General features: G+C 45.6%; 1 protein-coding gene across 1 annotated transcript in view; it reads right to left on the bottom strand.

The window, feature by feature from the left end:
- LOC120297905 (calcineurin-binding protein cabin-1-like) overlaps nt 1-25,563 on the bottom strand; it is a 46,083-nt gene extending 20,520 nt beyond the window's left edge. Inside the window, exons 1-6 of the mRNA XM_039321095.1 lie at nt 25,291-25,563; nt 23,849-23,994; nt 16,395-16,656; nt 16,058-16,318; nt 13,574-13,725; nt 6,653-6,831 (exon numbers count right to left, since the gene is read on the bottom strand). Coding sequence (XP_039177029.1) covers nt 6,653-6,831; nt 13,574-13,725; nt 16,058-16,318; nt 16,395-16,656; nt 23,849-23,994; nt 25,291-25,548 — 1,258 coding nt within the window. The 5' untranslated portion in view covers nt 25,549-25,563. The remainder of the gene's footprint in view (nt 1-6,652; nt 6,832-13,573; nt 13,726-16,057; nt 16,319-16,394; nt 16,657-23,848; nt 23,995-25,290) is intronic.
- Nucleotides 25,564-26,123: the final 560 nt, after the last annotated feature.

Genomic DNA, 26,123 nt, shown 5'->3' on the forward strand with positions numbered 1-26,123 from the left:
CTCCTCTTGCAGCCCACTGACACTTCTTCCTTTTGTACATCAATTTAAGACTTTCAGCTGGAAGTAATTGTGTATTGTAACAAAATGTGCACACAAGACTGCAGGGCTATTTTAAAGCTCTTGTGTTCAGGTGACTATGACAGTCCATCTCAGCAAAGCCAAAGGCCTGGGAAGCAGCTATTGCATTACAAGCTTTTGGGGAAGATGCTCCTTTTTGTCAGATATCTTATCCTCAATTAGTAACCTAAATGCAGATGAGCACAGCACAACAAGCAGTAAGAGTGACATTTAAAACTTACAAGGAAATGATTATAATGAAAGGGTAAATTGAGAACTCATCTGAGGATGGCTGCTAGAGAATGGGAGGCTGTCCTGACAAACCAAAGAAACTCATAAATGGCTAACATTCAGAAACAAAAGGCAACCTTGGTGTGCGAAGCTGGTTCTGGAAATGCTGAGCCCACTGGGCACATATGTTCTCCGTCCCCCACACCACCCTCAACATAGATGCAACTTTAGCCCGAAATATCTAACAAATCTTCCTAGCATTTTAATGAATAATCCTTAGTTTTCAAAAGACTAAAAGTCTAGGATTAGATTCCCCTCCTACAAAGAATAGTGAAAACACAAACATCTGCAAGGCTGCTCAGTTATTGGCAGTCAGGCATGAACAAGTAGATCCACACCTGAAGAGTTCAATTAGATGATTTCCTGCTCAAGCATAGGAGAAGACTGACAGATTGCATGTGGGTAAGACTAGATAAGGTTCAAGGCATTCAAGGAGGACCAGACTTTGCCCTCTTGTGTCTGCATAGGGACTCCAGACTAATTCCCCATTTGACTCTTCCCCCTGGCTTGGCTAATCTCTCTCCTACACTGACTGACAAAAATCTTCCAAAACTAATCTTAAATGCAGGATAGTAGGAAGCAAGCAACACCGATGCTGGGCATAAGGGGAAATGTTGCAGCAACAACTGATTGCAGCCAACTTTCCATTCTTTTTTTGGCAGAGTACTTCAGGGAAATGAATATTTTTAGTTGTGGCTAATCTAAACACACGTATATAGATATGAATAAGAGTTACTTTTCCTGGTGAAAATTCATTTGGACTGTTCTAATAGTAGAAAATAAAAGATTGGCTCTGTTTGCCCAGAAAGTATTATAGAATGGGAGGAAGGTCCCAGGGCAGGAGGCGGCAGCTTGATCTAGCTCCTATCAATCTTTTAGTAATTGGGGGGCAGAATGAGGTACTAATACCCAACCTAAGCCATTTGAGGTGGCCTCAAGGGTGGCATGGAAAGTGTTCTCATGCAGAACCTGCCCTGCAGCGAAGGGCCTGGGACTTCCATTGCCAATGTGGGCTGCTTTTTCTGCAAAATTGAAGGACAGTGTTTTGGAAAGGACTTGCTATATTGAAACAGACATGTGGATGCCTGGCTGGGTTTAGACTTGTCCAACTTTTGTAGGAGTGAAGGTACCCTGGACACCCCATTCGGGGGGGGGAGGGGCAGAGGGCCACTCCTGCCATTTCAGAGGGGTGATTTTACTAAAAATGGGTGGTCTGTCAGGAGAATGTCCTCGGACATTGAGGAAAGGAGCTGGTGACTCTATCCCCCCACCCCCATCTGCCTGGGAAATTTGGAGGGAGGAGTGAAAAACCAATCCAATCCCAGAGGAGAAAGCCAATCCAGTCCAACACAGGATAGAGCCCATATTAAGGGATGAAGTCTTACTTTTTTGTCAGAATCACATTCATACAACAAAACCCCATTGCTGCCATAAGAATTAAAAAGTAGGGGAAATGGATTTGGCAGCCTGTTGTAACTCAGACAAAATAACATTTTGCTGAGAATTACATGGCAGATTTCATCTTATTCTGTCATTTTTGAGAACTGCTGACATTTATGATGTATATCTTTTATTTCCTGTGAGTCTGGAAAGTGGAAGTGTCTGGTAATTATCTGCTTTGGCTCTGCCATTTCTTGCTGATCAAAACAGCTAGAGGAGAAAAGGGTCATTAAAAAACAGGGAAATTTAGTAAGTGGTAAGCTGGTTCTGGTGGAGCTTTCTTGAGAAAAACACTTCCTTTAAGAAGGAATCCACTCTAGCCATCTGCTCCCTCTAGTAGCTCATCAGAGAGCAATGGCAGTAAATAAAATCTAGGGGAAAGGTTTCATTCCTTTGAAATTTGCATACAAACAGAAAGCTTTGTATACACATTAGGAAAAGTTATATTACTAAAGTGTTCATCAAGGAAATCAAAGCAACGAAGAATGAAAGCAGAGTAATTTATTTTAGCATGAGGATAGCAACTACAAACTTTAGGAAGTTGTTGAGAAAGTATCAGGGCTCTAGAAAATTAGGAAAACAAGAGTGACATGGCTAAGCACCATGGCATCAACATCATAAATCACGGGTCAGATAGAATATGCTGTAGAAAAGGTCACTAAATAGTAGGTGTTGCCTTTTCTGCCTAGTCAATTAGATTAGATTTCTGCCCTGGCATTAGATTAGATATCCACCAATCCTATGCTTCATGGATTGGTGCCTGCAAAGTATTGGTATTTTTGCACATTCTCCACGTGTCTCTCTTCAGCCATTCTACAGGGAAAATTCCCAAAGTTTTAGAGTCACAGAGGACAGTCATTTAAGAGGACAGTCTTCCATCCATTAAAAAAAAAATCTTCCCAGCTGTACTGAACAATTTTATGTGAGCCTCACATAGTGGCAGAAATCCCTAAGTTCCCTCCTTGTGGTGAAACTGGGCTGAGCAACATGGAAATGCCACAAGAAGGGCACCATGGAATGACTACCTGCAGAGGCAAGCTCACGTACACAGAAGAATTTAATGAATGTTTTATTACGTGTTTGGTTTTATTTATGATCCTGTCTTTTCGATTAGTGGCCATAATACAGTTCTGACGTGATGTCAGTTTGGGGACAGGAGAGGCATGTGCCTCCCCCTCCATGAAGCAAAGAAGAATAGCTGTTCTGGCCTCGCCAGGCCCTCTGTTTCAGCCATGGTGGGCTTTTTCCTGGGTGAAAAATGGGACAAAAGCATCTAACTGATAGTTAAAACAGTCAGGCTTTAGACCATCCTGATCTGGATCCATCAGTCCCAATTCTTCAATTTGGGGGCACCAAGACTGAATGTCTAATTTTGATTCAGCTTCAAGGTTTCTTGAAGCAGATTGCCACACCATTTCAATACAACGGCAGGCCCAGTTTGGGAATAAGCCATCGCCTGATCACCTTCGACCATGGCTGCTTGAAGATGAGTGGACTTCAACTCCCAGAATTCCCCAGCCATCAAAACTCATCTTCAAGTGGCCAAGGTTGAGAAACTGCGGTGAGATGGATGGAATTAGTTCTGCAAATGGACTTGTCTGTTACCCACCAACAGTCCTTTTTTCCATAAATGTAACTTAACCCATGCAATATTCAAAACAACTGATTAGATAAGGAATAAACAGAAATGGATTCAGCAGAAAAGCGAGAGGGGCCCCAAGTCTATCCAGCCATCGTCAAGCCAATGCAGGGTGCAGGAGGCTGTTGCTGTTATGGGCTTCTCCAACATTTGCACAGCCAACAGACTCGTCAGCTGCAGCTCTGATGTTCAAGCAAGCCGTGATGGGCAACAAGCAGGTAAGGAAAGTCTATGAACTGTTTTTAACTGGGTTAGGGCAACACAGGCAATATTGATTACAAAAGCATGAATATATATAAAAACAGCAGAAACGAACGAAAACAGCCATGATTGAGTGGACAAAGGCACAGAGAGACAAAAATGACACCGGCTCCCCTGGAATGTCTTCCGTACCTTCAAGGCCCAGGGGAAGCAGGATCCTGCTGACCGATGAAGGCAGATGGACAGCAGGGCAGCGGGGGGAGGGAGGGGGGGAAGCAGGCAAATATCTGGCCATGGGTAACCAATTTCAATTTAGACACTTCCCATCCCTTTCTATAGAACGGACTGCGCTCATCAAAAACAGGCCTCTCTTTAGCCAGATGTGCTTTCCCTAGTTGCCTTCTCTCATTCTGCCGTAATAAAAAGCAGGCATTCTTTCGTGCTTCTCTGGCTGCATCACTGAAAATCCAATAGGATTTTGGCCAAGTCAAGCTGCTTCTGTCTGCAGGAATCCATTCTGTGCCCCAGCCTTGACCAAGGAGCTGGGCTGACAAGGCAGTGATTTTTTTTAAGCCAATCTGATCTGAATCACAGTCGAGATGAGGGAGAGAAGCCAAATCTTGTGGACATTGCCATAAGGAAGAGACTGGTCTGAGAGTCAGAGCCTTTCTGGGTTCAAACCAGGGAGGAACACTGCAGAGGCAAGGACAAAGGAGTCCTCCACCCCACCCCACCCCGCCTTCCCTAGTCTCCTTCATTAAGGATTCACAGACACTGAAACAACTCTTGGCATTACCAGCCCATCCCTCTGAAAGAGCAGGTCAGCCTCGTCTCCTGGAACTCAAAGCTGATGTATCATATTTGATCTGTTTAGTTGAAAGTCTTCACTGAGATTTTGATGCCATAGAAATGGCTTTTCTCATATTGGAGAATATACACAATGTGCATAAGCCTTTAAGCCTGCTAGGACACACTGCTGAGTGAACTGGCTTCCAAGGCAATGGAGAGTAACACCGTGAAACAAGCAAGTTAACTTTTTCAGCTGACTGATGGCCATGGGAGTTAAGGGCCATTTAATTTAGGCACAAAGCCCCCTCCTGAGGATGACTCACTCAGCCCAGGTGAAGTTATGGAGGTGCTGAATCATATCTGCAGCCAGTCATGGATTGGATAAGACAAGAAACCGGCTTTCATTCTGTCTTCTGAGCAGCCCCCAAATTCCATGGGGATTATAGACATGTGATCAGTTCTTAACGGGGTTTCTCTGATTTCCCGGAGCACGTTTCTATCCTCCATTTCTATGGAGGCCTTGGGTGACTTTGGGCCAATCCCTCTCTCAGTGCAACCTACATCATAAAACTTTCATGGGGGGAAGTGAGAGGAGGAGTGCTCTGTATATCTTGGTGAGCTCCAGCACAAAATGCAGGAGATAAACCTAATTTTCTTGAGTCCAAACCCTTGCCATCCCTGGCCTCCCTGCTCATATAAAGGACCAGCTGAGAAGAGCAGCCCCAGACACACACACACACACACACACACACACACACACACACACACAGCCCCACGAGGGTCAAGGGCTCCTACTAAAGATCTTCTACAAAGGCTGCTATGTCCCATAAATACTCCTAAGTACTGAATGGCCAACTGAAGTGGTTCCCTTTCTCCACTTTGGCTTGGTCATCATGATTTCTCTTGCCCCGCTGCCTCCCAACTGTGCCAAAATTTACTTCTCCTCTGGTCCTACTTGGAGAGGGTCCCCCAAGGGCAGCCCTGGGAAACTCTGTCTTCTGAGTTAAAGTGGCCACCCATCTGCTGTTGCTTCTAGCATGCGCTGCTTGGATTTAGGGAATTATAGCCCACCCTTTCAAATAGTGCAAGAGAGACAAGTATCATGTTCCAGAAGAGAAGGCTTCTCAGAAAAGCAGTTTTATGAGATGACTATGGACAGAGAAATGAAAAATAGGTAGACAGTGGCAAAAATGCCAACAAAACAATGCTGAAGCTCCTCTCAAAGGGAAGCGGAGCAGGGGATCCATCCTGGTGAATGGGCCCAGATCCACCAAAGGTCAAAGATCCAGCTCTTTGGGATAAATTATTCCAAAAGGATGAGATGGTCACCCAAATCCTCGTGGGAAATGTTTGCAAGAAGGCTTCTAATCAAGCATCTTTCATTAGTGGGTTGAGGGCATCTGCTCTGGCTATGACTGAATGCCAAGAACGAACAAGTGACCTTGAGGGCTTTGACAGAAGACAGGAGGGGAGCCTGCAAATGTTGGCCTGGCTCTTGACTGATAGGAAAAGTCATATTTGCATGCTCAGCCTTAAGCCCTGCTTGGCCAACAGAGGCCAGGAAACAGCCTGGCGGTGAGGCTGTTTTTGCCTTTTCCAGACAAGGAAAGCAGCGGTCTCCATCTAGATGCCCAACTGAAGCCCCACAAAGCAAGGAGGCGGTTGTTGAGCAGAGGCCCCTTCCAGTCTCCTCTTTTGGAACATTTGGAGGACCGGAGAGCAGACTCTTCCTGTGCTCCCTGGAAAAGATGGCAGAGCTTTCTGTCACAGAGCCGGACCCTTGCAAGGTTACCTCGTGGATCAGGGCCCATTCCAACAGGCAGCTACTTCCCATCCAGCTGCAGCAGGACAAGCCGCCCATCCACTGTGGCACAGAGCCGGCCTGTGAGAAGAAACAGGCGGTGTGGAGTGGAGCATCCATGCTATGACAACCAGGAATCCTGGGAGTTGAAGTCGTCCACGTGGGGCGCTCAAGACAAGGGCAGAAGTTTGGATTTTTGAAGGGGCTCTGGGAAATACCCTGAGCCTGGGACCTCTTGAAAGTGCCTTAACTAGACCCACCTACTCATTTAGGCCAGAGGGGAGATGGTGGCAAACTGAAAGGGTTAATGAGTGACAATATTGCCCGTGTTACCCTGGACCCCTCACCCTCCTGGAAGCTGCCAATTGAGCCCGCCCGCCCGCCAGGAGTCCAGCACCTCCGAGTGCCGACAGTATTGAAAACAGGGACTGTACCATCCGGTGTTGCCTGCTGATGGCTTTTTTTACATTTGACGTAATCGTGGTCAACTGGAGTGGCTGTGTAGGGTGGGGAAGTCAGACCTGGACCGGAGGAAGAGAGCAGGGAAGTCCCGGGGCCTGGCAGAGTTCCTGCAGAAGAATGCGAGTCCTCATCTGCCATGCAAAGCTTTTCCCTGGGGGAAGAAGAGGATGAGACCGTGAAGAGAGGAAAAGACCACAGTGGCTCCTGGGGGTGGAGGGTAAGCACTTGGAGAGGCAAGGGGCCTGGTGCAGGACCACTGTCACAGATGGACAAGGAGACACAACTCAATGCAAACTTCTGGATTCTTCAGGGTCAAAGAGCAGAGGCCTGGCCTTGCTGGCCCTTTCTTAATGCTCTTTTTTTCGATTCCATAGCCCATAAGGCTACTCCCCTCCCCTGCTGCTGCCCACAATCCCTCTGACAGCCCCATGCCCACTTTTTGGCTTTTGCCAAGGAAATGCACCCAAATGTTTATAGCCCCCCCTCTGCAGTTAATCCACTCCAGGCAGCTACTTCTTTTTTTCCCTCAACCAAAGACCTGGATTGGCAGCTTTTTCAGGATTTGTTGCCCTTCTAACTAACACATAATTTTGGCATTTTTTGAAAACTCATATTCAGGCCACGGCCATGGATGTCTGGGAGATGAGTTTCGTCTCCCCCGTCCAGTTTCGCATCGCTGGGGGCCCCTGAAAAGGGTCAAAAGTCGCCCCGTAGAGACGACTAGCAAGGAGGGGCTCTCGCTGGATTGCAGGAGAGTGGTAGCTTTCCTGCTAGAGCCGGCCAATCCCTCCAAACCGGCGGACAAAAGACCGGCCATAGAAATATGGCTCCTCACTAGGCTGCAGACAGTCACACCATCAGGCAACTTCAAAGCAGTGTGGGACTAGGTGAGATCTACCTCTCTTAAATCCTAATTGCTTTTTTGTACCTATTCAAGCTGCTAAAGTACTTTCCCCCTTGTGGAGAGGGAAGGGGGATTTTAGTCCTCCCTCCAGAAACAGCGGCAATTGAATATACAGAGGAGTTTTGAACGTTGAAAAAATAATTGGATCCCAACTGGAACTTTATTGCCTAAAGCTTGTGGATTAAAAGATTTTTGATTATTTACTTTTTACTTTCTATTTTTATTTGAAAGTCTGGGTTTTTCCTCTTAAGATAGAAGAAAAAACCCGAAAGGATTAAAATAACTTTGAGATTTAAAGGAATTCCTTAAACAGTGGGGTGACATCTTGTGGCTAAACCTGAAATTGCAAATTGTTATTCTTAAAGAAAAGAGACTTGGCTGACAGTTCAGAAAACAAGGTAAGATTCAAGTAACCATGAACACCAGCTGTGAGAGTTTTAGCTCTGTTTCCTATTTACTAGGGGGAAAAACTGTAAAAGTTTTCAGTTCAACTCATCACTATGGAAGACCAGGAACAGACCTTTCCTATGGAAGAAATACAAAAACAAATTTTTGCTATATTGAAAATAACTTACCAAACTCACCAAACTCTTCTTATAGCTGGTGATGAAATAAGAGCTTTCAGGAAAAAAAAACCAGAAAGTGTTTTTGATATGCAAACTCAAACTTTGACTACAACTAAAAACCTATCTATACAGAATACAACAGAAAAAATCAAACAATCAAGTATTATGACAGAAGACCTAACTGCCCAACAAGTACAGACAATAGAAACTCCTGAAAAAAATTTGACAATATAGATGGAGGAAAAAACCTGCTATATAAATCAGAAGGAATTTGAAGATCAAGAAGAGAAACAGATGGAAGAAAAGATAAACAGTTCAGGACAATTACGTCAAGAGGAGAAAATAAAGAGACAATCTGGTAGTCCTGTCAGAACCCTCAGCCTTCCAAAAATGGAGACTGGATGGTCATCTCAATATGACAATATATACAATAATACAAGAATTCTTTGAGGACCCTGAAGCAAGAATATGGAAGATGATTTGGCAAAGAAAAAAAGCCAGAATAAGACTGAAGAAGAAAGGAGTGTGGACATATTTAGGAGGTTTAAAATATAATATATCTAAGTAGACAAGACCCGTATTTTGAATACGAGTGTAGTGGGGCTGTCTGAGAGTGTTTGCAGGAGCTTGGTTGGGAAGGGAGAAATTGGGACAGCTGCTGCTGGCTTTGGGTGTGGCCGGCGTGGGCAGAAGGAAAATATAGAAAAGGGAAGGAAAGGAAATGGACGGTGTGGTGTGGCTGTTGCAGTTCGTCAGGTGAAGGTAAAGAGGGAGTGGAAGTTTTATTTGCTTTTCTTCATAAGGAGGATATTTTAAACAGAGGCTAGAGAGAGGGGGAGTGGAATTTTATTGCTTTCCTTCGTAAGGAGGGTATCTCAAACGGAGGAGAGAGAGAGAGAGAGAGTGGAGCTTTATTGCTTCCTTCGTAAGGAGGATATCTCAAATGGATGCAAGGGGGAGTGTGTAGAAAGGAGTTGGCTGAGGCTCCTAGCCTCAGATTTTAACAATAAAGATAAAGGGGGGGGGAGGGCTTTGACGCTGAGACCTGACTGAGAAGAAGCAACAGAAGGAGAGGAGAGACTGGTGGTGGCTACTGTTGCTGCAAAGCCTGGAGGCTATTTGGACTGTGACTATTGCTGCTGGTACAGGTTTTAGACATTGTGGGGGAGTTGCCCTGGGGGATGAGCTATTGCTACAGCACATTGACTGTTGTTGTTTCTACTACCGTCTGGAGCCGGGGTTTTCCTCCATCCCACTTGACTCTGAACGATTGCTGAGGAATCCTTTATTCCTGCTGCTATAACAGCCTTGGGCTGTTGAATATCATCATAGCATTGACTATCGTGGCTGGTTATTTTCGTTCCTGGAAGCTCCTCCTTAACGACAAGAGCCTGCTACCTACTAATCTGCATGAGCTCCGGCTGGAAGAGACATCTTATCAACCCCTAGAGAACAGTACTGCAGGGCTTGACAAAGGGGGACGGGGCTGGGAGGGCCTGGTTTTTGGCGGCCTCTGAGGAGGTAACGCTATACGAGATATTGTTATGATGTGAAGATAAAGAAAAATGTTGGCTAATTAAAACCTAGATGCATAAATATCAACAGTTAAATTGAAATATTGAGTTGTTTATAAAGGTTAGATAAAGGTGATTAAGACACACATATATATATTAAGAGTGATGTAACGTAATTAACATGTTTTGATGTAGTGATAAGAATAAAAATTATAAGCTTAAATATGAGAAAGTGGACATAAGGAAGAATGCTGAAATGGGAGAAATTTTGGTTATTGAATCTATAATATCTGGACATTATAATGAAAATAAGAATATTATACTGTATTACTAATCTGTTGATACAGAAGTGAGATAGATATGTATCCGGAACACTAGATATTGGGGGAAATTGTCACAAAGGGAATTGGGGTCATTTAAAAATTTGGAAATGATAAATATTAAACGTTTAATTTAAATATCAATGCAAAATTAAAGCTGGGAAAATTCATAAGGTTATTGATGGAATGTTAAAATAAATAAGACATATAAAATTATTGATAAATGTAAGAAAGCTATTAAGTAGCTGATGGATAGAATAAGAAGTATACTAATTTAAACAAGAGACAATATGTATTAAGAGAAAAAAGAGAGGAAATATTGGCTGTAATAGTTGGAGATTTGTACTAATAATATTTGTATGTAATGGAATTATTGTAACTCAGACACCACGTTGCTTTTCAAAGATATAATTGTAACATTGAAAAATTAATAAAAAGATTTTTAAAAAAAGAATTGAATATAATGGTTGTGGTGGTGGAGCCGTATGTACTACACTGTGTTGTGACAGATGCTGGCAGCTGCACTTGCAGACGCTCCCTGACCTTCCCTTCTTATGCAGGAGGTCTGCATAGGAGGCTCCAGTGGAAAAATGCTACATACTTGTAACTCAATGCACTTTTCAGAAATCAAAATACAGGTAGTCCTCAACTTGTGACCACAGTTGAGTCCAAAATATCTGTTGCTAAGCAAGACAGTTAAGTGAATTTTGCTCCATTTTACGATCTTTCTTGCCACAGTTGTTAAGTGAATCACTGTAGTTGTTAAGTTAGTAACCTGGTTTAAGATATTCAAATTTAATAGCTGGTGCAGTGGGGTTATGCAATGAGCCAGAACACAGTTGTGGTTAATTGGTTGTAGATTGCTGGCTCCTGAGTGAGGCAATCTGTGCTGTGATTGGTTGCTATGTGTGCAGAGGTGGAATTCCCCATCGCCACCTTTTTTCCTGTGTGGGCTCTGTAATTTACCTCACGATGTTCCTGCTGTGTTGATTTACCTGACTATGCTCCTGTTTGCCTATTTCATCTGATGTAAATACAGTTATTTATATAAAACTACAAGTTCATGTCAGCGTCTATGACTTCATTTGGACACCAGCTACGCAATTCCCTGACATGGTTTGTTAAGTCAATCTGGCTTCTCCACTGAATTTGTTAGAAGTCACCGAAGGGGATCATGTGAATCTGAAACACTGCAAACCTCATAAATACACACCAGTTGCCAAGCACCCAAATTTTGATCACGTAACCCTGGGAATGCTGCAATGTCGTAACTGTGAAAAGTGGTCATAAGTCACTTTTTTCAGTGCTGTTATAACTTCAAATGTTCACTAAACAAATGGTTGTAAGTCAAGGACTACCTGTATTAAAATGCTGCAGCCCTAATAAATTATGTTGAAAATTACATTAGTTATTTTTAGACTGATTTAGTACAATCAACCTGGTTTATTTTGGTGATAAATAATTTATGTTCTGCTGAGTTACTTTTGGAGCCTTTCCTCTGCAGATATAAATTATTCCGCTTTTGTTTTTATGCAAAAGTTATTTTGATATTTTCCAATTCTAAATTCTCAAGGAATACTACCACACATTTTAATGTGGTCTGAAAAGAATGTAAAAAAACATTTCTGTCTTCCTACATGGTTGAGATCTGGCACCCAAACTGTAAGCACCTCTGAGGTGATTGTTCTGGAATGCTGATCAGTCACTGCCATTGATAAAAGCTGCAAAACTCTGCCAACTTCTGGATCACCTAAACCAGGGGTAGGCAACCCAAAACACTCAAAGAGCCACTTGGACCCGTTTTCCACCGAAAACAAACACCGGGAGCCGCAAAACCCTTTTGATATCTAAAATGAAGATGACACTGCATATATCCTGTTTTACCTTTATTGTGTGTATGTGTGTGTGTGTGTATACATATACATACACACACACATGCACACATACACATACACACACACACATATATATATATACACACACATACATATATACACACACCTATAATAAAGGTAAAAAAGGATATATGCAGTGTTATCTTCATTTTAGATGTCAAAAGGGTCTGTCTCTTTCCCTCCCTCCCTCTCTCCCTCTTTCTCTTTCTTTCTTTCTCTCTCTTTTTCCTTTCCCCCTCTTTCCTCTTCCTCTCCTCTCCCCCCTCTTTTCTTTCTCTCTCTCTCTCCGTCTCTTTCTCTCCCCCCCCCCTCCCTTTCTCCGATCTTCTGCTCACCTGGCAAGCTGGCTTCAAGCTGTTGTCCAACAAGCTCAGGGGTAAGCAACCTCGGCTCTTTTATGACTCATGGACTTCAACTCCCAGAATTCCTGAGTCAGCATAGTTGGGCTAGCTAGCTCTCTCCTGCCCTTCCTGCTTCCTGCAGAGATGCAGCAAAGGGAGGAGCTCCGCCCAATAAGCTTTGTGAGTCCACTCTTTTTTACACACACACACACACACACACACACACACACACACACACACACACACAGAGAGAGAGAGAGAGAGAGAGAGAGAGAGAAAGAGAGAGCAATTGCCTCTCTCTGTCTCTGTCTGCAAATGGCAGAGGAGGCTGGGAGCCGCACAGGAAGGCTCAAAGAGCCACATGCGGCTCTGGAGCCGCAGGTTGCCGACCTGTGACCTAAACCCTGACTTACCCAGACTGGAAAAGGGGCATAAGGATGGCAGCTGCTGCTTAGACCTGTTTGCCCAGCTGTGCAGAGGACAATCCAACAAGCGCAAGGCTTGTGTAAAACTCCTGAACAGCCTTGTGTTACCGGGTGACAACTGGGTGAGAGAGCAAAACCAATCTTCTGCTCAAAATAAATCTTAAAATGTGAAAAAAGAGGAATGTTGCATTTGATTTTTTTTATCTTTGTGGGAATAAAATTATTTGCAGGGATAGCCAGAACCCTGTTTGCTTAGCCCCTTAGTGAGGGTCCCCAGCATTCAGAGCAAGCATGTTCTGTTGTCAGTGAGGAATTTTCATGGAGTCCCAATCCCATCCCTGACCCAGCATGGCTTCAAGGGTGATGAGAGCCACACCCTAACACCTCCCCCCCCCGCCATGATTTTTACAGCTGGAGAAGAAGAGTGGTCAGCTACTTCTGCTCTCCCAGCCCTGCCCTACACACCCCTGTCTCAAGATGGGCCCCAGCACTTGATGGGGGGAACTAGGTGGGCCCTCCGCCCTTCCCTCCCATGATTCCCTGCCTCAGGCATGCTGCCTGGATCCTCATTCTGGGACCCCCAGGGGGTGGGGAAGACTGCGTCTCTTGGAGATGTCCAGCTGGCGGCTCTGCAAACCAAAGTCCCGAGAGGCTTTTAGTGCTACAGAGGATGGTCCTTCTTATGTCTAGCCAGCTGTCCAGAGGCCTGGGAAGATTTCAGCAGAGCTTTTCATTTATCATCCATCTCTCCCCTTCAGGGCTAAAACTTCAGACAGAACGTATAAACGGGGCAATTCAAAATGTCAGAATGTCCAAATGCCGTAATATGTCTTCAAAGGTTTGCTTTTAGTGCCACTTCCCCCCCTCCCCAGCAAACTCTGCCCATTTCCCTCCCTGTGGGCTGAAGCCATCAACAAAAGAGACTCACTTTTCAGAGAGCTTGGGGGTGTGTTTTTCCTCTCCCCTGGCAAAGGGCCCCTCGGCTGCTTCCTTCATAAAAGTCACCAGCAGCTCAGCATCTGCTCCCGAGTCAGGTATTCCCACCAGTTTTAGGATTGATGCGTGGAGCCGAAAGTAGATCTACCAGAAAGAAACTCACTGTGGCAAAAGCGTCTTTGAATCCGGTCATCTTACAAAATCCATACAGGAGAGAGAATGAAAAGCAATGCAAGTCAGGTCCACCTTAAAGGGGTCTGGAGTCAGCTTTCTTGGCAGTATCCAACTGGCAGGACCATGCTGCACCTCTCAAGGCAGTTGAAGCCCTTCAAGCCACTGGAGGGCCTTTCGCGTCTTTTGTGGTGCCCAGCATGGCAGTTGAGTGTCCCCATTCCTCTTATTGTGCCTGAGGGGGCAGTCTAATAAAGCCAACTTGAATAAAGGCCTCACTCAACCAACCTGCTGCCCTGTGCAGAGGTTGCTGCCTGCAAGGTGGCCGAGGCGGCCACCAGACTTCAGCTCAGGGCAGTTTCCTTCCTCTTCCTCTCAGTTGTGGAGGGGCTATTCTCAGTGTCTGAGGAGAGCAGGAGGAGATCTTCACATGTAGAAGAGAAGGATGATGATCTTGAGGGAGATAAGCAAGATCCCATCACTGCAGCGACGCAGGGAGAAATGTATCTCAAGACCACAACGGACAGAAAAGATGTCCTGTTGCAGATGAGGCATGCCGCCCTGGCCCGTGTTAGGCCTTCTTCTCTAGGACCCTTGTGCTGCTCTCCAAATGGCACACACCTTCTCATGATGCTTCAGAGAGCCTTCAGAGAGTTTCCAAGCCCTTCCAGAGCATCATGACAAGGCTATGCCTGCTGTTCTTCAAACTGTAGAGATGAGAATGGATTTTAGGAGGAGCCCTCCTATTCTATCACCTTTTACTATGTCTGACAGCACAGTATAAAGAGCAGAGTCCTTCAAGTTTCTGGGTTCCTTCTCATCTTCTCTACTACCCCTCTTATTGGTATCATTATTATGAGTATTATTACTCTGTTGCTTTGCAATGTACTGTACACTGACAGTTTCTGCACCGAAAACAAATACTTGGCCAAATAAAGTATCCCATTCCTATTCCACCCGATCCTATCCTATTCTATTTGGAAAATGGTATGAACATGACCAGCAGCTGCCTGCCTAAGGCCAGCTGGGTGCAGCATGGCCTGCAGAGGGCAGGGTAGGGTGTGTGTGTCTGGCCTTTTTGCAGGATGCTATTTACGGCATGGGGCCTGAGGTGGCACTCCTCAATGGTTGTGCTGGGACTGAAACAGGCCCAGGGATGGTGTGGCTGGCCGAGACCACTGAAGCCACGGGTCTTTCCTTCAGCCCAATAGCAATATAACTTAGACTTATATACCGCTTCACAGTGGTTTACAGCCCTCTCTAAGCAGTTTACAGAGTCCGCCTCTTGCCCCCAACAATCTGGGTCCTCATTTTACTGACCTCGGAATCATGGGAGGGTGAGTCAATCTTGAGCCTGCAGTGCTGCATTCTAACCAATGTGCCACCCATGCCCTGTCCCAGAGGATGGCCGAAGGGGGAGGGAGATAGGAGGTGAGGGGAATTGAAGTGCCCTGGGGTTGTAATATGGGTGGCCTGCAACCACGTTTTGATCACATGACCGTGGGGAGTCTGCTATAACTTCAGGCCTAGGTGTATGTACCATTCAGCACTGTCATAACTTTAAATGACCACTGAACAAATGGTTGTTAAGCGAGGACTACTTGTATTAGTCCTCACTTAGTCAGATGATTTTGAGAGCAGCACCTGCACCTTTCCCCCAAAGTTGCTCTGTCCCACCCAGCTCTCTCTCTTTGGGGGCCCTTCCAGCATCTGGTGCTGAGGTGCATCTGCCACACAGGGCTCCATCTTCTCCTTTGGCAGGAAAGGTGGCTGGGTGACTTTCGGCCAAACTGGGTGGGGGTGGTTGTGACCGAAGAAGGAGAAGGAAGGAGTCTTGGGCATGTCTGCTGCATTGAATTACATATTTAAAAAGTGGAATCATCCAGCCAAAGGGGCTCGATGTCAAATTAGAGGAATGGCAGACATGCTTCTCTTGCACCTCCCTCACCCCCAGTTAGGACTAGAAGGGGCTGGAAGTAGGAACCAGATTGAGGAGATGCACAGGAATGCAACCTTTCTCAAATTCCCAAGTTTTAGCATTTTTTGAAGACGACACAGTCCAGGATAGACATCAAGCCCCTTGTCTATAGCCCCCAAGGGAAGGGAGGCTCAAGCTCGGCCAGCCTCCTCCCTGAGGCTGAGGCAACTTGCAAGGCCCTCATCAACTGAAGGCCAAAGTGGAAGAGCAGCTGGACTTCACCTGAACCACGGGCCACCTTTATGTAAAGGTAGCATTGGCCCAACTGCTACCTATGGATCACCCGGCGGTTGGCAGCATGACTGGCGGGTCTGGACCTTGCCTTACCTCCAGGGCCTCCATGGCAAGCTCTGGGGGGTTATGATAATGGATCTTCTTGGGGTACCGGGCTGCCTCTTCATGCAGAAAGTGACCCGCCTGCTTGTAGTGAAAGAGGTAGAATCCCGGGGGCTGCTTCTGCTTCTCCGCAATCTTCCCCAGCATGTAGTGGATCAGCCATTCTTCTTCGTCTCCGTCACCCTCGCAGTGGGAAGCCGACGTGAAGCAGTGCTGGGCCGTTTCCAACATGCTATTGCGCCGCTCTTCCATCTGAAAGAGGAAGCCGGCTCAGCAGTGGTTCATGAGCAGGGCGGTGAGCCCTTCGCGCCACGACACTGGTGCCCACCTGCTGCACCACCTCCAAGGGCAGCTCTGCTTTCCATTGCTTCAGCTGCCGGGAGGCAAACGAGTGCAGAGCGTAGGAAATGGTGCCATACTCTATCCAGAGCGAGAGGTTGGAGCCATCGATCTCAAGGGCTCGTTTGAAGCAGCTCAGCACTGGGCTGGAGTGCTTCCAGATGAGGCTGTCGCTCTTCAGTTCATTGGAGTTCAGCTTATCCTGAATGCGGCTGGCCCGGGCCAAAGCCATCCCTGCCCACGAGTCAAACCTGAAAGAGAACACACTGCCACAATCCCACTCTGTGCACATAAGAACCCAGCAGGGCCGAGCACTGAGGTCCCCCAGGGCACCTGGCTTCTCACCAGGGTCCGCTCAAGGGAGCTTCCAGAGGGTGGGCATACAGACTCAGGGACCTTGACCCAAAGAGAGGCATCAAAGGGTGTAGTAGCTGCTTTTTCAGCTAAGCTTTGTAAATACAACATACAATTAGTTGGCTAATTGCCTGACCTTCCATAGCAGTATCTATGAATATATATAGGTGTATATACCATGTATATAGGTGTCCGGATTTTAATATAAGCTTAATGTGTGTGTGCACCAGTCTATTTTTTTAAACCTTATAAATGTTAGAGGTTAAGTTGTGGGGGGGGGGCTGTCACACAGATTAATGGCAGTTCTCTCTTCAGTCTGGCTAGCAACTGTTGCCTGCTACCTTTCCTTTAGCAGAAGACCTGAGTGCCTGCAACTCAGTACGTACCCTCCATGCTGGTTTACAATTGTCCTATAGGGTTGTTACTTCTCTTTTGGTCTTCAGATAGAGCCAAATAATTCTCTTCAGTGGTGCAAACACTGCTCAATTTAACAGTTTTGCCAGCCCTTCCTGATCCTTCACCAAAGCCTGTAGCCCATCTTTACCAGCTGTCAGAATCCAATTATATTTCATCACTAGTTATCAACTATAGAAAATACCATTTCTGCCTTCTCTGGATTCTGTCATATGATGAAGGGAAGGGGGTGAACAAAGGGGCTTTATGGCCCTCACTTCCTTTGGTACACTTCAAAGGAACTGGATGTGTATATCGCCAAAAGGACTAACCATAACAAAGGGGCTATTACCTTCATGTAGTTCTCTCTGAAGTCTCCATCCAGCCGGCAGTAAGGAAAAGGGGGCGGGAGTGTAATGCCTGAGACTATCACTGGAAGAAGGGGGTGATTGGGTGGACAATGGAGCAAGACAATGGAGCAAGAAAGGGGGAAAACTCCCCAGAAAGAGAGCCCCGACTGGAACCTTGCAGGATGTTGGGATCCGAGAGGTCAGATTCCTCAGGAGAAGAAGTGGTGGAGACACGGGACTACAAGCCTTGCTGGTCGATGGGCGTTGGAAAGAAAAGTGAGTGGGGAAAGGAATCAAGAAAGGTGACCCTGAGACGGGGGGCCAAGCAACCAGAATGGAAGCAGGAGATGGAGAAATGCCTGCACGCAAGTGAAGAGGGAGAAAGCTGGACACCGTACTCAGACTGGATCCTAGAGAAAGCTATTGACCTGATGAAGAGAACCCTCAGCTCCCTAGGAGAGGAGAATCCTGAGCCCTACGGCCGCCCCAGCTCCTGGAGCCACAACTGGAGAGACACCGAGGGGGAAGTGGAACCTGCAGCCCCAGGGACATCTGCTGATCCAGTAGTCCCCACCCCCTACTGAACCACAGATGGCGATCTGGACGGAAGACACTACCACCAACAACGGAGGCACCGATCCATTCCAAGACGTCCGTTGGAGGTGAAATTCAAAGGGGAGCCAACACACTTGGGGTTTTTCCTAACCCAAGTCCTCAGCTACATGGAGGAATACGGGCGGGACATCCCCAGCGACAAAGCCCGCATCTGAATCGTGCAATCTGTCCTGGACAGACCGGCTGCAGATTGGGTGGTGAACTTGCACGACTCCAATGCCTCAGAACTCAACGACTTCAACCGTTTCATGTCCTCTCTGAGAAGGCAATTTGAAGACCCTCTGGCTGATCGCAAAGCCCACGAAAGGATAAAAACGATGAGGCAAGGCAAACGCCCAGTGGCTGAATATACACAAGAATTCCGGGCCATTGCCAGCACACTGAACTGGCCAGAAGACATCCTCCTTAGCCATTTCAAAGACGGACTAAATTATGACCTATATGACGCTTGCCTGCCCCGAGGGGACCCACACCAACTTGAGAATGGTACGTCTTGGCAGAGGAAGCAGAGATCGACATATTGAAGAGACACCGCCGAGGAAAACAATGGAGCCGCCCCCCACCTGAGTTGACACACGAACCAGTGAAACCATTGGCTACAGCCAAGAAGCAAATTGGGTGTTTCAAGTGTGGAAGAGAAGGGCATCGAGCTGTAGAATGCCGCTCCAAAGCCCCCCAGCATAACCCAGACAGATCCCCAATCAGCAAATCTGGAAAGTCTTCAGCTAAGCCAAAAGAAACTGCCAGGAGAATGATGGAAATTGGGGAACCCCCCCACCTCTGCTCATCAGGGGGAAAGAACTCCAGCCTACACCGCAGGGCCGGTGGACGCCTCAGATGACAGCTCGGAGGGCGAACCCCTGGTAAGTGGACGCATCGCACCCATCCTCAAGACAGTGACTATATTAATTCCCCCCATGCCCGAAGCCGTGAAGGTGAAAGCCTTAATAGACTTGGCTGCACCCGCTGCCTCATTAGCCCAACACTAGTAGGGAATCTGGGCATTCCGTCGAGGAGACTGGAACAACCAATCTCATTTGGCCAGCTAGATGGATCCATAGCAGGGGGGGTGCCAGCTACCCTAGCCACTTTACCAATACACCTCTCCCTGGGCAAACATGAGGAGGACATAACGTTTGTGGTGACCCCAGGCATGGAATGCCCAATGATCCTAGGGATGGAATGGTTAAAAAAATGGAACCCCTGGGTAAATTGGAGGACGACAGAAATCAAATTCCCGAAGGGGGACCCTATGGACTTAAAATCCCAAGGGGGGCTACCAGAATCAAGAATAGAAAAAGCATCCATGGGAGAGGAAAAGGGATTAACAGAAATACCAGAGGAATACAGAGACCTTGCTGAAGTTTTCAGTGAGGAGAGGGCGGATGAGCTCCCCCCCACCACCGACCTACAGACTGTGCCATTGAATTCAAGCCTGGGGCAAAACTCCCGAAGCCCAGATTATACTCCATGAGCCCAAAGGAGAAGGGGGAAATGGAAAGATTCATTAAAAAAAACCTAGAGAGAGGGTTCATTGAGCCAGCCAAGCCTAAAGTGGCTGCCCCGGTCCTCTTTAGAGAGAAGAAGGATGGCTCTTTACGCTTATGCGTGGATTATAGGGCCCTGAATACAATCAGTGAAAGCAACCTATACCCTCTGCCCCTCATGAAAGACATGCTGTCACACCTATTGAAAGGGATTTTTTTTTCTAAACTAGACCTAAGGGAAGCTTACTATCGCGTGAGAATTAAGGAAGGGGACGAATGGAAGACTGCATTTAACTGCCCCATGGGGTGCTATCAATTCAAAGTCTTGCCATTTGGATTACAAGGGGGCCCTGCAGTCTTTATGCAATTAATCAATGACGTTCTAAGGGAGCACCTGTTTAAGGGGGTCCTTGTTTACTTGGACGACATTCTTATCTTCACCGAAACAAAAGAGGAACATGTCAACCTTGTCAGAGCGGTTTTAAAGAAACTGCGAGCCGCCCACCTATATGCCAAACTCTCAAAATGCGAATTCCACCAGGAAAGGATAGACTACCTAGGTTATCGCATATCCCCCAGGGCATTGAAATGGACCCAGAGAAGGTCAGAGCAGTATTAGATTGGGCACCACCCCGCACAAGAAAGCAACTACAAAGTTTCCTGGGCTTTGCAAACTTTTACCGCCAATTCATCCCCTCATTTGCCAGATAGCCTTGCCCCTCACTAACTTACTAAAAACGAAGGGAGCATCCTCAGTAAAACCTAGCCAGCCACTAACATGGACAATGGAGTGCCAAGCAGCGTTTGAGAGACTAAAGAGACTTTTTTCTGCCGAACCAGTACTAAGGCACCCAGACATGGATAAGCCCTTCGTAATACAGGCAGATGCAAGTGATGTGGCAGTGGGGGCTGTTCTATTACAAGAAAACGATGATGGAGTATTGCAACCCTGTGCATATACATCCAAGAAACTCACAGAAACAGAACAGCGCTGGCCCGTATGGGAGACGGAGGCATACGGGATACGTTGGGCATTACTCATGTGGCGACAGTTCGTGGAAGGCAACAAAATCCCCTTCCAGGTGTGGACTGATCACAAAAATTTGGAAGCCCTGAAAGCGCCCAGGAAACTCAATCCCGAACAAGCCTGCTGGTCCCAGCATTTTCACCAGTTCCAATTTAAGCTCAAACATTTACTAGGGAGAAATATAACAGCGCATGAGCCACAGATGCTAAACCGATGATGGCAGAGTCACAACTGGCAGCACCAGTAACCACCTGAACCCAAGCTAAATTAAAACCACAACTGGACAGCCAAACTGGAATTGAATTCTGAAAAAGTTTGGAAACAGATGAATGGTTCCAGAAAAACAAAAATGTGTGCACAATGAGAGACGGGTTGCCTTGGGTAGGGGAAATGTTATCTATACCAACAACCCAAAGAGTCATTTTCATGCAGCTTTGCCACGACACAAAATCAGCAGAGCATTTTAGATTTGTAAAAACTTTACACTTAATTAAACGGCAATTTTGGTGGCCATCCATAAAAAAGGACATAGAAAGTTACGTAACCAGCTGCCCAAAATGTGCTACTGCAAAGAGGTTGCAAGGGAAATCGCCAGGACTATTACAAACAGTGGCAAATCCCTCAGCCCCCTGGAGGGAAATAGCCATAGATTTTATAGTGGAATTGCCAGAAAGCAATGGGAATACTGTTGTCTGGATGGTCACGGACTTGTTTTCCAAACAGGTGCACTTTATCTCTTACCAAAAGATTCCCGCTGCAAAAGCCTTAGCGAAACTTTTCGTCCAGCACACTTACAGATTGCACGGGGCACCCCAATGCATCATCTCTGATAGGGGAGTGCAATTTACGTCTGCATTTTGGAAGGAATTTTTATCCCTCTTAGGGACCACTCAGGGACTGACATCTACCCATCATCCACAAGGGGATGGACAAACAGAACGTTGTCATTCAGTACTTGAGCAATATTTAAGATGTTTTATTAATTTTCAGCAAACAAATTGGACGGACCTACTCCCTTTCACAGAGGTTGCTTACAATAATGCAGTCCACTCCGGCACAGGTTACACTCCTTTTCAAATAGCCACCGGTCAAAATTTCAACCCCATGCCAGAATTAACCTCACAGGAACTGGCGATCCCATCACTGAAAGAATGGATGGAACAATTACAAAACACCTGGCCAATAGTCAGAAAAGCACTAGATGAAGCTAGGCAGGCATACAAAGCACAAGCCGATTAAAAAAGGGTTGAGCCTACACCATTCATTATAAGAGAAATGGTGTACTTATCTACAAAATACCTAAAGTCCCTACAGCCCTGTAAAAAAACTTGGACCAAAATATATAGGGCCTTTTCCAATTAAAAGAGTCATAAACCCAGTAACAATAGAATTAGAATTACCCAAAAATCTCAGGCAAATACACCCAATTTTTCATTGCAGCTTGCTGAAAAGAGAGCATCAGTCACCTTTACGGCCAAAAATCCCCCCCCACCACCTCCAATCATGGTGGAGGGCAAACAACATTTCGAAATAAAGGAAATCCTTGACTCTAGGAGATATCATGGAGCGACTCAGTACCTAGTTGCCTGGAAACACCTCCCTCCCTCACAAAAGAGTGGGTCCATAAACGTCATGTCAGAGCCCCGAAGCTATTAAAGAAGTTTCACACAGAATATCCTAACAAGCCTGACTAACTTTTATACCTGTTTTGTTTTCTTTCAGGTGGATGTCTTTTTTTTAAGGGGGCAGGATGTCAGAATCCAATTATATTTCATCTCTAGTTATCAACTATAGAAAATACCATTTCTGCCTTCTCTGGATTCTGTCATATGATGAAGGGAAGGGGATGAACAAAGGGGCTTTATGGCCCTCACTTCCTTCGGTATACTTCAAAGGAACTGGATGTGTATATCACCAAAAGGACTAACCATAACAAAGGAGCTATTACTTTCATGTAGTTCTCTCTGAAGTCTCCATCCAGCCGGCAGTAAGGAAAAGGGGGTGGGAGTGTAATGCCTAAGACTGTCGCTGGAAGAAGGGGGTGATTGGGTGGGGCTACTGGGGAACCCCTTAAAACCTTGAATGGGAGAGCTTGGACCCCAAGTCCTGTCTAGAACGCCTGCAACCGTTTTCTCTTAATAAAGGATGCCTGTTGGAAGAATTATTCCAAGAGTTCTGTCTTCTTAAGATGCAAAGTGGGGTGGGTCCTTACACCAGCTGTTTGCTATCCAAATCCTTTTTAGCTGCCATGTCCTCCATTCCTAAGCCTCAACTTCCTGAACTTGTATATGATAGTGGTTAAATCTATGTCTCTAATGCCACACTAATAACATTCATTTTCCTACGAGAACTAAGTCCTTTGAGAATCTAAACTAATGCCTAATTCTAAACTCTTTATCAGCAAAGGGAATATAAATTGTTTTGTTTCAGTGTCCAATCAACCTGTTGTTGTTGTGAAGTTAAAAATGAAAGGAGATCCAATGAAGTACTAACTAATTTTATAAACAAAAACATATTGTGCAGAATCAAAGAGCTGCAAGGGGCAATTTACACCCAACCTTATGCTCAATTCAGGATCCAAATTAAAGCATCTGGTATCATTTCTAGTTAGAAATTCTGAGAGCATTTTCAGGCAGCTGAAAGAACGTCTGAAAGCTGCAATCCCAGACCCCAGAGTTCTACCTGGATGTTTTCCCTGGCTCATTTCTTATTCTTTTATGAATTTAATATCCTCTGTTTTAAGAATCTTGTGAATCATGAAAATCTTTCACGGTTTCAATGTCAAAATATAGCAATGGGGTTGATTTTGGATGATTGCAATTCAATTAACACAAATATGTACTCTTAACAAATATCAAAATCGTGTAACAGATGTAAAAATAACAGAGTAGACCTCCATCCATGTTTCGACCTGTGCTCACATCAGGCATTTTCATGCCCATTTCAAGGGCAGAACAGATCAAAGAAGAGATGCCTCTCTCCACGGTGGAGGGTGGGGGAGGTGGCCCTCGTTCCCTCCTGCGGCACTGGCATCACCTACTTCCCACTGAAGGGCTTTGCTCAGGAAAGAAGCTGCTGCTGCTCCTGCCAGGATTGACAACATCTGTAGCAGCAGCAGCCTTCTGGAGGCCCTGGTGCCCATGGAACGCAGCCCATGGGCAAGGTCAAAGGAAGCAACTGGGCAGAAGCTCCCGTCTGAGCAGCTGGCCAGCCTGACCTGTTTGGGCAGATACAGATGTCATGCATGTAGAACTTGATGGCTTTGGACTGTTCCTTATTCTTGAAGTGGTAGTCAGCCAGGAGGTAGTACAGCTCAGTCACCACTGGAGGAGAGAAGTCAGCGCCTTCCGGGAGGGCTGGCACCTGGCAACAAAGAGAAACACATCAGGCACCCGTCTTTGGTTCAGGGATCAGGACAGCTTCTGGCTCGGTGGGGAGGGCTGTCCGGACTGCCTCCTAGGTTCCTAGCCTTCAGGAGACTAGCAAAAGCTGGCCAGCAGATGTTCCATCTGGAGGTCCAGAAAGGGCCAAAAGAAGAGAAAGCAACAGGCAACTGTTATCTAAGGGTGGGCTGACACCTCCAGTGCGTCAGTGGGCATTTCTGTCTTTATACGTTGTATAATCTCCATTGGCAGTTTACCCCAATAAAATCATACTAAATCTAAGACAACATTGCATTAATAATCCACTGTAGAAATAGGAATGGCATTCCCAAAATGGTCTCCAGAAAAGCTGTTTTAGCTAGTTTCTGGGAGACCATCAGGTGAGGCACTAAAGTGATCTCAACCACTCTGAATCAACTTATTGAAACTGGTTGCAAAGAATAAACAGATGACTAAACAAGGGAGCTAAATTACAAGGAGGCAGATTTTGACTGGATAACAGGAAGAATATTCTAATGGTAAGACATGTTCAACAATGGAATAGACTTCCTTGGGTGATGGAGGATCCTTAAATAGAAGTCAAATGCCAGGGATAATGTAATAGTGGATTCCTTTCTTGGGCAAGAGATTGGATTGAATCAAGGTCCTTTCCAATCTTTACATCCTGTAATTCTATGAAATTGAAATATGTACAAAGAACAGTAGTGACAACTATCTGATGATAGAAAACTAAAAGAAATTCAATGAGCTGGATATGTTCAGTCGTGAGAAAAGGCAGCTGAGATGATATAAGTTAACATACTTCGAACACCTTAAACTCCATCTCACAAAAGAAAGTCAGAATGCAGGACAGGGGATAACAGATGTTGGAAAGTAGATTCCAACTGAATCTCAGAAACTGTAAAATCAGATGGATAATAGGACTTAATGATGGCTTACTTAAAGCAGGGACTATGCAGGTTTCTAACAGGGATGCTTAAACTGAGTTGGATGCAACAGAAGAGAATCTCTGAGCTCAGGGTTTAATTGGTGCTCTCTGAGCTTCTCTGTCGACTTGCAGACATTTCATTAACAGAGCAACACCAGCAGTGATCAGAGTTTAATCTCATTCCTTGTAGGACCTTCTTAAGTGCAAGAAAAGGAGAGTTGTTTCCGTGTGCACCAAAACCTTTCCTGTCTTTCTCATCCAATCGCTCCAGCCAGCTCTCTTCTGAAGTCTGAAAATAAAGCACTTGTGACTCATATTAAGCATTCCAAAAAGCAAAATAATTCATACCTTGCTCAAGGTCCCTTCAATGTAACTCGACACTTCTTCCAATCTGAGCATAGGCTTGTCTGTTTGAGGGACAATAGTGGCCATCTTCTTCAGAAGATTAGCTAGGTCAGCAGAGACGGTGCTGGTTTTATAGCTGTCAAATTCAGGAAGGGTCTTGGGCTTAAAATATTCAAACATGAACAGGGCATCTTCCCAGATCAATTCCACCTTGGAAAGAATGAAAGAGATTTTAAATATGCATTGATCAAACCAACACATGCAATGAGAATTACTCAGAAGGCTCCTCCTTGCTCAATTCATTTCAGCAAAGCCTGGACAAGCATCTGTTGAGAACAGATCACTTTGGATCCCTGTACTGTGCGCCAGGTTGACAGGGTTGGATTTCATAACCTGTATGATTTCTTACCTTCTAGGATTCTAAGGAACAGCTGTGCAATAACCTTTCAAGGTCCTGAACAGACAGAACTGCTCTAAGGTTAATTTTACTGACAATATCATTTCACTATCTGTGATTAAACCTTTTGGGTTACATTTTGAGACACAATTTGGGAAAAAAGATGAACATCAGGAAGGTGTCTTAGAAACCTGTGGCTGACCATTGTCAGAAAGATGGCACCTTTCACCTGCGAGACTAGCGAAGACGCACAAAGATAAATCTGTTAAATGTTGGAAATGTAATCAAATACCAGGTTCGTGCTATCACATGTCCCAAAGCAAAAAAATATTGGAATAAAATACATGTATGGTTGGAAGCAATGATAAAACAACATACAGATTTAAAACCAGAGATATTCTTACTGGGCATATTACAAGGAAATTACAATAAAGGCAAT

Source organism: Crotalus tigris, unplaced genomic scaffold, assembly GCF_016545835.1.
Source record: "Crotalus tigris isolate CLP2741 ecotype Arizona unplaced genomic scaffold, ASM1654583v1 scf7180000023720.1715460, whole genome shotgun sequence".
Taxonomy (NCBI): domain Eukaryota; kingdom Metazoa; phylum Chordata; class Lepidosauria; order Squamata; family Viperidae; genus Crotalus; species Crotalus tigris.